The sequence below is a fragment of the Hippocampus zosterae genome, chromosome 1, assembly GCF_025434085.1.
Source record: "Hippocampus zosterae strain Florida chromosome 1, ASM2543408v3, whole genome shotgun sequence".
Classification (NCBI taxonomy): Eukaryota; Metazoa; Chordata; class Actinopteri; order Syngnathiformes; family Syngnathidae; genus Hippocampus; species Hippocampus zosterae.
This window is the reverse complement of record NC_067451.1, coordinates 23,736,143-23,749,160: the sequence shown is the minus strand read 5'-3', so window position 1 is coordinate 23,749,160 and position 13,018 is coordinate 23,736,143. Positions and strand designations below refer to the sequence as shown.

Genomic DNA, 13,018 nt, shown 5'->3' with positions numbered 1-13,018 from the left:
CTGTCTGATATAACAATCAAAACTGCAGAAGTTTTTTCGCCCATCACAACAATCAAACCACCACAACCTGATTAATCACTCAAACGAATCAAGCAGTGCAAGGAGCATACCTGGTTGATTTCATCCATCCCGTTACTGGCAAATTCAAAAACCAGTTCATTGGGCTGCACAGCGGTGGTCATGGCGGTGGCCACTCTGGCGCTTTCTCAGCACGGATAGCGCCCCTTACAGAGGCCCAAAGCGGACTTTCAGAAAGCAAAATGTCAGGCTGTCTCTTTCGAGATCACAAGGTGAGATTCAAAGGATCGGGCTGGCCCTGCTGGAAGCAGCCTGGTCCTGCTCGGGATCCACCTGAAGCATCTACACCTGGAAGACCAGACAAAAAGACAGGATGAGACCGTGGCATCTGTCGACAGACAGCTTGTAAGTTTATCTTTCGAATCACCATTGATATTACACTCACTCTGAAAGAGATGTGGACAGATTAGTTCTGATATCTACGTTCATACAAATACACAGCGATAATTTTATGACTAATTTGACCTTCCTCTGACCTTCTTCTGCGGTCACAAATAAAAATCCGAGCGTTCCATCTGCCTTCATGAAGACAAAAAATTGTGTATTTTGATTGTTAAGTGTAGTGGTAATAGTAGAAGGAAACCGTTGAGCACCTTTGCAAACCACAAGCATGTTAATGCAGCTTGTTATAGTGTCAAGTTATAATCTGTGTAGGAATTGGGGCACAAAACTGGCAAAAGAAGTGCTTTGCTGGCTAAAGACAAAGTTACACTGTATAAAACAGGATTCATTGGCTTGGTTTTGACCACAAATTGAGGAAATGTAGGACTCTATGGAAAAGCCACAGCTGGTGAAAAAAGTGCTTCCAACTCTGAAGTTGGAATTTGATGGGAACATAAACAGTATATGATAGAGGAACTGAATGGCACAAACTAAGTGCGACGTGCTGAGTGCAATAGCGACAAAAGGAGGTGAGGCTGCAGTTCCCCCGGTGCGGCTGTTTTTAGGTTTTTTTTTGACACTTGACTTTTAAAAAGATAATGCATATGATAATTCACACCCAAAAAACATGTGTGTGTGTTTGTTGGTAATATACCTGATCATTGAGGGGTATTCATATTCTTGTTCTTTTAAAAATCAGAATACATGCTGACATTCACCAAAAATGTGGACAAATCTACATGAAAATGGGGCCGTTATGTTGGAAAAAATAAACAAGATGGGGTTCTACTGGATAGCAAGTCAAAACGGTCTGAAATTTAGGATTGATTTTGTTTTATCAAAATGTGAAATAAGATGCATAAAAATTATTATGCTGGGGAAAGGAGGGGCTTTCAGTAATTTTCGTTGTACCACTATGCCATGACTGAAAAGCTGCTTTGTTTTTGTAAAAGTTGACCACAGTGTAATATTCAGTGGGGGGGGGGGGGGGGGGGGGGGGGTCCTACGCTCTATTTTCAAATTTATTTATTTATAATTTGGCTTGATCAACAGCCAGTCTTGAAGGCTCTCAATGTTAAAAATCCATTGTGACTTTGCCAATGTTGCCCCAAAATGTGCTATCATCTGTGTAGAACGATGGCAAAAGAAAAGTTCTGCTATACAGCTGGAGCTTGACAAGGTTTTTCCTTTTGGTCAAACCAAAGTAGACTGTTAATACAAACATCTGCCTGAAAATGTTTTTTTTTCTTTGTAACTAACAATACCGTACTCTCTTTCAGTTGAAGCTCGCTCATGGACAGCATGTTTTCATCGCATGATCTGCATGAGGCATGAATCAAGCCTCTCCACACACAAACACCAGGGTCAATGGTAATCCTTGAGATGCTGCGTTGGATACCCTTGGGCTGGTACTGGAGTAGTTGGGGGGGGGGATGGGGGTGTGCGTTATAAGGAGTAAGTTTGCATGAGCGGTTGGGGGGTATAAGTGGTATGTTTGCAGGAGGGTGCCAAAGAGGCTGATACCCACAGGCAGGTTTCAGTGCAGGGGCATGGGAGTGGGTTGAAAAATTAAGAGAGCCCAGGGCCAAGCATACTCGCATGCGCACACACACGCACGCACGCACACACACACACCCCTGGCTTTTCCCGCCGCTGCAGGGTGGGGAATATTTGCTTTGAACTGTCTTTGTGAACACTGCACGTTCAAGGTGGAGTCACACAAGAGGGGGGGTGGAAATGGGCAACAGGCATGCAGACAAGAGTAGTTATATGAGGATGGGGAGGGTGACTGGAGTGGGGATGTAGAGAAGTAGCAGTGATAAAAGGAAGGCCTCTTGTTGTCTGCGCTGACAAATATGCATGTCATCTGGAGCTTTGCCATGACCGTATCTTAGTCTGGTTACTTGATGTTTCGATGGATCAGTAAAAGGGGGTGAAGCAAGAGAAATAAGCACGGCAAAAGACGACACGTAAGTTGAATTTGAAAACATTTAGTTTTGTCTGTAAAAACACACCCAGCAAGCAGTTGGCTTATTTCTTGTCAGTCAGGCTCATTATTTTTAAAAACACAGAATCGCTTTGTTAATATTGATCCCAAATGTGCAAGAGAAATGTTCGCCTGAAATTCTGCTGTACAGCTTGTCCTGACTGCCATTCTGTTTATAATAAATATTAATTCTGTTGATTCGGACCAAAAATGTAGAGTAATTTCCGTGCAAATAAAAATAAATAAATAAAGGCTGGTCATAAAGCTAATTTTGATGGTGAAAGTACAAGTTCTGCTGTCCAGCTGCTCTTTGACAGGCATATTTTTGAGAATCAGGCTCGTCTCACCCAGCATGTTTGTAATAAACATAAACAAAATGAAGGTGTAAATCTGAGTTACAGACAGTATTTCTCAAACAGCATTCCTTGAGTCTGCGTGTGTTTGACATCCCAGCATTGATACGGACGGCCCCGTTGGCATGGCGCTCACTCAGGGAGAGGAATCCATTAGCAAGAGGCAGGCTGCGCATTACCCAGCGCGCATGACAACAGCTGCCGTGTCCTGACGAAGAGGCCAAACTGCCTTGTCATGAAGAGACGAGGAAAAGGGGGAGGAGGCCAAAGGCAGGAGTCGCGCCAGGATGTTCGTCAACACATAATAGCTCACTAAGTCAATAGGGTGGTGGGACCCGAGGGTTTTAGAAGCGTGATTACAGAAGCAGATGACACAGAACCGTCCGAGCATGTCATCTGGAATGTGGACCCAGCTGAACACAAACTCTAAATGATGTTGCTCAAAACCTAATGACAGGCAGATGCCATGTCCCTTAATCGATGAACAGGTGGCTGATTGAATAAATTGATTGTTCATGCAGCGCAGTAAGCAGGCAGGGGATTTGGATGGGTTTCTGTTTGTTTGCAGCATTACATGACAAGCCATTTGGATCAAACTTTGTGGACGGATGGCACCTGTCAAGAAGCAACAAAGTACAGCTGACATTTGGAAATGATGGTGCAACTGGAATATTTATATTTCATTACATAATGTTTGATTTTTCTAATAAGATTTTTTAAATACAGTTTTAGTCTTCCTCTAGGATTTCAATATATTTTTATTGTTCATTCATTCATTTATTTTATTATTAGGATTCTTAATTATTTGAACGTATACTCTGTTTTATTCATCCGATTAATGGATTATTTATATGAATTATTTTATTTATTTGATGTTGTTTATTTGTATTTAAATTAAAAGGTGAATTTATATACTCACTTAAATAAAGACATTGTTATTATTTGTGCTATTTTTAAAAACAATTTTATTAGGCTTCTTGATTGTTATTTGTGCTGTTTTATTTAAAAGATTCATTATTTGGCTGAAATTTTTTGATACAGTGAACCCTCGCTACAACGCGGTTCACCTTCTGTGGCTTCGCTGTTTCTTATGTTTTTTAATGCTTTTAAACGGTGAATTGCGTTCTGCATCCTGATTGGCTAAGGCACCGATCAACGTGATCAGTCTCCGCACTTTGTCTTTGTCCATACATACCCCACAATGTCGACAAAAGGTTCTGCACCGGCAAAGGCACCTGAGGACATGCTCAAGCAATATTTTTTAACAGTACAGTATTTCCAAAAACGATTATAGCGATTTGTTGAAAACATTTGTTTGTTTATTTGTTTGTTTGTTTGTTTGTTTGTTTGTTTGTTTGTTTTTCAGTGATTGGGCCTGAAAACAGGTTTTGGTCTTTGGTTTCATTGTATACATAGTTCAGTATTGTATAATAACTCTAAAAAAATAAAGCTCACTACTTCACGGATTTCACCTACTGTGTCACTGGTACTTTTTGGAACGTAACCTCCGCGATAAACGAGGGATTACTGTATATTTATTTTTCCAAGGGGTTTTATATAATATTCGGTTTGTTATTTGTAAAGCTAAAAAAAGCTGGTGTTGCACTTTGTATATTGGGAAAATGTCATTTTTAATTATTTGTTTTTAATTTGACTTCATGGCTTCACAACAATAGGTCATTTGATGACTTATCCTAGTCAGAGCATAGCAGAAAAAGATGCCCGCCATTATCGGTATGATCGGTGCTAAACTGAGGGATTCGAGGAGTATTTATTTATTTTCTTTTTTTATTCAAATGTTTAAACTCATCTGCCATCCTCTTTTCTAGGGGGTTCCACTCTACATGACAAACCGCAGTAAATGTCAAAAAATGTGTTTGTATTTGCTGCAACTTTCTTTTTCATTGTTTCAGATGAGTGGAACCTCTTTTTAGAAAAGATTGACCAATCAAAAGCCTTGAAAATGGCTTGCTCTCTTTGATGACGCCGTGTTAATGTTTGAACAAACATGCTGTTTGTTTTATTTATTTATTGTGCACTCTTAAAAGTGATGATTTTGGAGGCCCGATGCCAGGGCCATGCAACCTAATTAGTGTCCATTAGTCCAGCCTTAGGCTCACAAGTCCACAAGTCCAATGTGTTCCATATACAGTACCGTAAAGGGACAAGGAACATTGATTCAGTTTGCCTCGTTTGTAATGACTCTTGATTGGCAGTTTCTTTAGTCAACATTATCAGTTGTTGCAGTGGTATAAATAGACCTAAATCTCATCAGCTGCTGGTGGTGTAAACTTCCCATAACAGATAGGCACACAGGACTGATAGCCTGCAGCAAATTTAATTAAACGCAGCGCTGATTTAACGGACGCAAACAACTGGCCATCGTAGAAATTGTTCCTATCTGTTTGACACTAATGTTAATCTAGAAAAGTGAGCAGTTTGGTTTGGGGTGAATCAATTGTTTCTCTGACTTTTTAGGGAGCTGTGATGTGGAGTCCGGCGGCATACGCAACACACAGCTCCACCCTGAACAGCGTGACAACTGTTGTTGCCAGTTGCAATAACAACCAATTAGAGTCAAGTGAACAAATGGAGCGTTCCCAGAAGGCCATACACACACACACACACACACACACACACACTTTTTTTTTGCTTTATTCTCCTCTGCTGAGCTCATTGTTGACCATGAAAGGAGGCAATTTAAGACAGTAGAATGACTGTGCAGTGACTCACTCTTCATGTGGCGAGTGCAAACATTGTGGGATGCGAGACTGAACAACCGAGGCAGGCAAATCTTGACTTATCAGCCACTTTCAGCTCACGTTACAAGGGAAAAAAAGCGATGATTTTTGAGTGTGTGTGTGTGTGTGTGTGTGTGTGTGTGTGTGTGTGTGTGTGTGTGTGTGTGTGTGTGTGTGTGTGTGTGTGTATAGATGTATATCTACTCATGCTAAGTTGTAGTAGCTAGTGGTAACTAACAATCCCACCGCCCCCCTAAAAATAGCACATAGCATATAACGCAGAAACACTGGAGTATATGGTGCAAAATGAATAGCACCACTGTCTCCAGTGCGAAAAGAAAACTGATTTAGAAAATATCTGTGTCAATGTTGTTTATTTTTTCGATTGAAACCAGTGACGATGGCAGCACAGAACGCGCATGGAGTGAACGAGATTGCATATGCTGTATTGTTTTATTTTGCCGATCTGCTCAATGATGTCAAAGACTGACCCTCAAATTATGACAATACAGCAATCACAGATTTTGCAGAAATAAATGCAAAACACCTCCTGATCTGATCCAGCTCATTAGAATTCTTGAAAATCTACTTGTAACAATTCCAGTATAGCATTGTTAGTCTTTAAACTGACAATTCCAGCATAAATATTTGTTTTAGAGGTCCTGCAGAACAGCACAGCGAGTAATATCCTTGCATTTGTTGCACCGTTGTTTGTTCAGAAAGGTTTGCAGCAGATCACACACCGCCGGGGAACCTCCTGAGGCATCACAACATACCATCACTGTCTTGACTATTCCATCATCATTGAGTGTTTTAAGAGTCAAAGCAAGAACTACGAAACAGTAAATCAATTATTACATACATACTGGAAATTATAGTTGTTCATAAAGCAGGCATCGCAGCAGATCACTCATTAGGGGTGTTCACACGGCACACATTTGCTCCGGCGCTGCACCGATGTATTTTGTACATCGGTGCACAGCGTCGGTGCAGCCCCACTTGCGTTCACATGGCAGTTTCTGCAGTGGAGCAAAACGACAGAAAACAAATAAGCTGTCGTGTTGGTTCATTTTAAAACGTACTGTATATACACAACTCAAGCGACTAGTGGACTTCTCGGTCTCCGGGCCTTCTGCTCGAGAGTGACAGCCCCCGAAAATGTAAATCAACTATGACTTTAATGACACTCAGAAAAGCAAACACTTAATGCGCCAAACAGAAAGTCAAGAGAGGAAATCACAAAATAAATTCTATGGGGGGCGGGGGTTGTGAACACACAACAAAGGAACAAACTATACAAACAACTCCGAGACAGTCCAGTCTCCTACAAAAGGAAAGATGTTACCAGCCAAGTCTTGTGTCGTTATTAAACAAACACATGACGGAAGTCCGACAGTGCGCGAAAGCAATGCATTCTCGCCGTACGTAAACTCTTCACAAGCATTTGCTCTGGAGCAAATTTAACCCAGTTGCGTTCACACGTGCAAATTTACATCGGTGCTGCTTCGCAAACGACCATTTGCTCCGGAGCAAATTTTTAAAGCACCTCCCTGAGGTGGATCAAAATTGGTCCGGTGTAAGCTGTTTTCCGGGGCTACGCACGTGTGAACGCTCTATTGGGGCATCCCCGGCGTAGCACCGGACCAAATCTTGCCGTGTGAACACCCCTATAATTTTGACTTTTCCAGCACTATCACGAGTATTATATATTGTTACATCACTGGTTCGTTGGGATGCTTAACAATAACGACATGCACTGTCGTCGCTATTCTAGTGTTATTATTCGTCCTCACGAAAATAGTGGGGTGCCGCTGTCAAGCATTGCTCATCGCATGAGTTGCCAAGCTGACACTGAGAGTAATTCAATGGTTTGGCCAAACTGTGGTAGTACACTCCCTTTGAGTTTATTCTGAAGTCTGCTTCAATGGGACACAGCAAACAATGTGATTTTTTTTTTTTCATTGTTCTCCTATAAAGACACTGACTGACGCATGTGGCTGTCATACCATACATCACCCAGACACTCTATCAACACAGAAAAACATTTCCACGAAAGGAAAAAAAAAACTTTCCTAAAGTATGCCAGCAGAAATCATGTGGGCTTTTCACCAAATGTTATTGAACATTGTCAGCACAGGCGCTGTTTTCGCAGGATCTGCCGAGTTCCTGTCAAGGAAATGACTCAATGATATGACGCTCACTGCTGGAGCCCGGCGATAGCCAATGTGGGTAGCGTGAGATGGAGATCATCGGTCTTTGGACAGCGATTCCCCGCTCTTTTTCTTTTTTGGCAGCTTATATTCACTTGTCACCACACTATGCAACAAGTAACAAGCGTCAGGGAAAATTCCGGTGCTCTCTTGAGCAAAGCATGACTCAACTCATGAATGAAAACATGACGTTACATCAAATCCAGATCACAAGCCTTCACATGAAACAGACGGTTATCTCAAGAATATCTTTCGTTACATTTTAGCCTCATGTCCATTCATCCATCCATTTTCTGTACACACTCACTGGCGTTGTGGGGTAGCTAGACGCTATGAGGCAGGCAGGGAGAAACCAACAATTATTGAAACACATATTCACACCTACCGACAATTTGTCGACCTCAAATACCCTACATGCATGTTTTTGGAATGTGGGAGGTTACTGGGTGAAAAATTCGGGATAGTGAGGTAGATGGGCTAGGCCAGGGGTCGGCAACCCAAAATGTTGAAAGAGCCATATAGGACAAAAAAACAAATATGTCTGGAGCCGCAAAAAAATAAGAAGCCTTTTATAAAACTACAATGAAGGAAACACATGCTGTATGTATGTAGGAGACTGGACTGTCTCAGAATTGTTTGTTATTTATTCCGTTGTTGTGTGTTCACAAACGCCCCCATAAAATTTATTTTCTGATTTCCTCGCTTGATTTTTTTTGTTTTGGTGCATTATTTTCGCTTTTCTTAGTGTCATGAAGTGGTCATTGATTTCCGTTTTTCTGAGGCTGTCTTTGAACGAGAGTGGAACGAGAAGAGAGAAGGCACGGAGTCGGACGCAGACGTGTCTGTGTTTGTCGAGATTGTTAAAAGCATAAATAAAGTGTACGTTTTAAAAAACCAACACCACAGCTCTCCTTTTTCGGAGCTGCAACATGTATCTATATCTGAGCTATATTAGCCTACTATCAAAATCTTTTTCCATTTTCAAACATTTTTTATAAAGCTCCAGGGAGCCATTAGATGTCGCTGAAGAGCCGCATGCAGCTCTTTAGCCGCGAGTTGCCGACCCCCGGGCTCGGCACATGTCTACCATGCCGCCATTGCATGATGTCTAAAAACAATCAAAAATGTACTTCCTCGGCAGAGGTAAGAACTCAAAGCAAAACCTACTTCTTAAGATTGAAGGGATATACTTTTTCAAAGTTAATAAAAGATAAGCCACAATGACTGAACCAGATTCGTGACTATCTGTTCCTTTACGAGTGCCCGATCACGCCACATAAATAGCTTTTACAAGAACCAGTTTGCAAATTACTGCAAACCAAATGTTTGCCTAAATACAGATCAAAAAGGTCCACTGAGTGACATGGTATTGCCTAAATGAAGCGGATAAAATACCTTGCACAAGATTTACAACTGCTGCCGGTGCGAATCAAACAACTCGCGCGAGATTTGGTCTGGTGTTTGGTCTGAATGCAGCATAAGGCTAACATGTCCAGCCATTCAAACTGCAAATCGCAATCGATTGCTGTAAAGGGCTTGCAATACTTTTGGCAGCGGGCCGTATGGCTGCGCTGATGGCGAGCTGCACCTCCAGAAGCCTAATGGCATCTCATGAACAGCAGCAGGGCCATGAAAGACTTGTGCCAGAGGGCATTCGAGGCCGTCGCGCTGTACCGGGGCCAAAAAGACGAGTGGAATTTAATCTCATCTCCTACGAACCTTGTACTTTTCCACTCGGGCTCAGAGAGAGAGCGAGACAAGGCTACATGCTTCTTTTAAACAGCACTTGTCTGTACCCAATGACAAAGTTGCTGTTTCAAGGAAGATGAGGCCTCTGTTGTATATACATGGACAAATTACATTTGTAGCTATATACTGTCCCCCACCAAAAGTATTGGAACGACAAGGTCAATTCCGGTGTTTTCGTTGTATGTCGAAGGCTCTTGGGTTTCAGATAAAAAAATTCAAATCAAAAAGTTCTGGATTCCCGTTTTTGCTTCATGATATTGACATGTAGATGTGTTCAACATCTCAGGACAGAGCACCTTTTATTTGAACCCATTCAATTTTCATCCATCCATTTTCAACACCGCTTATCTTGAACAGGGTCACGGTGGGTTGCTGCAGCCTCTCCCAGCTAACTTCAGGCGAAAGGCGGACCACCGCCCGCTCACAAGTCAACCGACTGTACCACTACACTATTTTCAAGTGAGCAAAAGTATTGGAACATGTGACTGCGGGGTGTTTGCGGTAAGTATATATATATATATATATATATATATATATATATATATATATATATATATATAATAGCTCAGTTGGTAAGGCATCGGTTTGGCATACGGGAGACGGTGGTTCGAATCCCGCTTGGGGGCAAAAAATTAGCACATAACACCATCCAGTGTGGGTCCTTGGGCAAGATCCTTCACGCTAATGCCTACCTCATACAATGATGAGAGACAATAAAACGAATGACAAGCCGGCTCAGACGTCGCCCGGCCAAACAAGGTCTGCGTCAGGTGCTGGGGAACCAGAGCACCTTGATGAAAAATGGGCTACTGGAACAAAGCGGAGATGGGCGAGATGCGATAACATGGCTCTGTTGGAATGCTACTACTCAAGCAAACATAGTCAGAGGGGTTACATGCAGAGAATGTGGGCTAAATGGTTACTTCGAAACCCACAGTCACGGTTGACCACGAAACAACTAGTAGCTCAGTGTTCCAACATTCACAAACGGCAACTGCTGTCACAACTTGAGATTGATGAGGTACAACGCAGGTTCCAGGCTGCCAGATTAGAGGAGGAGGTCATACAAGAGATTGGGAGGCAAGCCCCAATGAATGCAGATGATGAGATTGGGTGGCCAGCCCCAATGAATGATATGCTGAGCGAGGCAGCAACTGACCTGAAAGCTAAAATCATGGCGAGAATGAAAGCTGGGCAACCTAGAAACCGATTACAACGGCTATGTGAAGTACCATCTGAAAGTCTCATGGAAAGTGTGAATGCAGCACTGAGGGCGATCCCTACCGTAACGATCACAGAAACAAATGAGCTGATATACGCTTCAGCATCGGTGATCCTGGAGACTCTGGGCTATAAGAGATACGTTACCCACCATGGAAAAGACGGTTGGAGGCTAAGATCAAGGCGGCCCGGAAAGATGTGAGTCAATTGACCGAGGCCCAGAGAGGTGTGATGAAAAGGCCGATACCCGAGAGGTTCATCCAGATGACCATACCTGAAGCACTCGAAACTGCCAAACAAAGGCTCCAAGCCTTGTCCAGTCGCCTAAAGCGGTACACGAAAGAGAATGAGGCCAAACGAATAAACAGGCTGTTCGCAACACAACCTGCGAAAGTGTACGCTCAGTGGCAGGGTCCTAACAACAGAGCTGACCCACCAAGACTGGAAACTGAAAGGTACTGGAAAGGCATATGGGAGAAGGAGGTTGCACATAACAGCAGTGCACAATGGCTGGTGACCCTGAGAGAGGAGCACAGCAACCTCCCTGAACAGAACCCAGTTACCATAACAGTGGCAGACATACAGGAAAGAGTCTCAGATATGAAGAACTGGACAGCACCAGGCCCGGACATGGTCCACACCTACTGGCTAAAGAAACTCACAGCACTCCATGAGCGCCTAGCAGTACAAATGAAACAGCTGCTGAGGGATGGGACTCACCCAGAATGGCTAACCGAAGGGCGAACGATCCTGATCACGAAGGATCCCTCGAAGGGTGCAGTCCCATCCAACTATCGGCCAATAACCTGTCTCTCCACAACATGGAAGCTCATGTTAGGCATCATTGCGGCTAAGATAAGTGGACACATGGATCAATACATGAACAAAGCACAGAAGGGCATTGGTAGCGATACCAGAGGAGCCAAACATCACCTCCTGGTTGACAGAACAGTCGCACAAGACTGCAGGTCCCGACGTACCAACCTGTGCACAGCCTGGATTGATTACAAGAAAGCCTATGACTCGATGCCACATACATGGATCACTGAATGCTTGGAGTTGTATAAGGTGAACAGGACCCTAAGAGCCTTCGTTGCGAACTCGATGAGGATGTGGAAAACCACACTTGAAGCCAATGGCAAGCCACTTACCCAAGTGCCCATCAAATGTGGCATATACCAAGGTGATGCACTGTCCCCACTGCTGTTCTGCATAGGACTGAACCCCCTAAGCCAAGTAATCACCAAGACAGGCTATGGATACCGCCTCAGAAATGGAGCTACAATCAGTCACCTCTTCTACATGGATGACATAAAGCTGTATGCTAAGAGCGAAAGGGACATAGATTCCCTGATCCACACAACCAGGATCTACAGCAGTGACATCGGGATGTCATTCGGGCTTGTGAAATGTAGTCGGATGGTGACTAAGAGAGGAAAGGTAGTCCGCACTGAAGGGGTCTCACTCCCTGAAGGAACAATAGCAGACATTGAGGCGGTATCCATAGCCTGTCTTGGTGATTACTTGGCTTAGGGGGTTCAGTCCTATGCAGAACAGCAGTGGGGAGAGTGCATCACCTTGGTATATGCCACATTTGATGGACACTTGGGTAAGTGGCTTGCCATTGGCTTCAAGTGTGGTTTTCCACATCCTCATCGAGTTCGCAACGAAAGCTCTTAGGGTCCTGTTCACCTTATACAACTCCAAGCATTCAGTGATCCATGTATGTGGCATCGAGTCATAGGCTTTCTTGTAATCAATCCAAGTAACTGTTTTTTAAAAGCGCTTTACAGCTGCAGCTTTTGTGAAAGCGCTATATAAATCAGAATGTATTGTATTGTATCGTATTGTATTGTATTCCACTGTTATCTATCGTTTGATTTTGTGTCTGGTAACCAATTTATACATTTTTCAGCATGAGCGTATACATGTGCAATAAAAAGTGCATTTATTTCAAGGCTTTTAATAAATCTTAACTAGGGGTTCGAATAATTATGGACGACACTGTGTGTGTGTGTGTGTGTGGGCGGCGCGGTGATCCAGTGGTTAGCGCGTCGACCTCACAGTGCAGAGGTACCGGGTTCAATTCCAGCTTTGGTTTTCTACGGGTAATCCGGTTTCCTCCCACTTTCCAAAAACATGCATGGCAGGTTAATTAATCACTCGAAATTGTACCTAAGTTTAAGTGTGAGTGCGGTTGGACTATGTGTGTTAGCAACCGGTTCAGGGTGTCCCCCGCCAACTGCCCGAAGATGGCTGGGTTAGGCTCCAGCACGCCCCGCGACCTTGTGAAGATAA

The 13,018-nt window shown here is 43.2% G+C and overlaps 1 protein-coding gene across 4 annotated transcripts in view; it reads right to left on the bottom strand.

The window, feature by feature from the left end:
• elf1 (E74-like ETS transcription factor 1) overlaps positions 1 to 13,018 on the bottom strand; it is a 75,742-nt gene that overhangs the window by 16,992 nt on the left and 45,732 nt on the right. For all 4 annotated transcript variants that reach the window (XM_052074539.1, XM_052074556.1, XM_052074530.1 and 1 more), the window contains exon 2: positions 111 to 366. In XM_052074539.1, coding sequence (XP_051930499.1) covers positions 111 to 182 — 72 coding nt within the window. In that variant the 5' untranslated portion in view covers positions 183 to 366. The remainder of the gene's footprint in view (positions 1 to 110; positions 367 to 13,018) is intronic.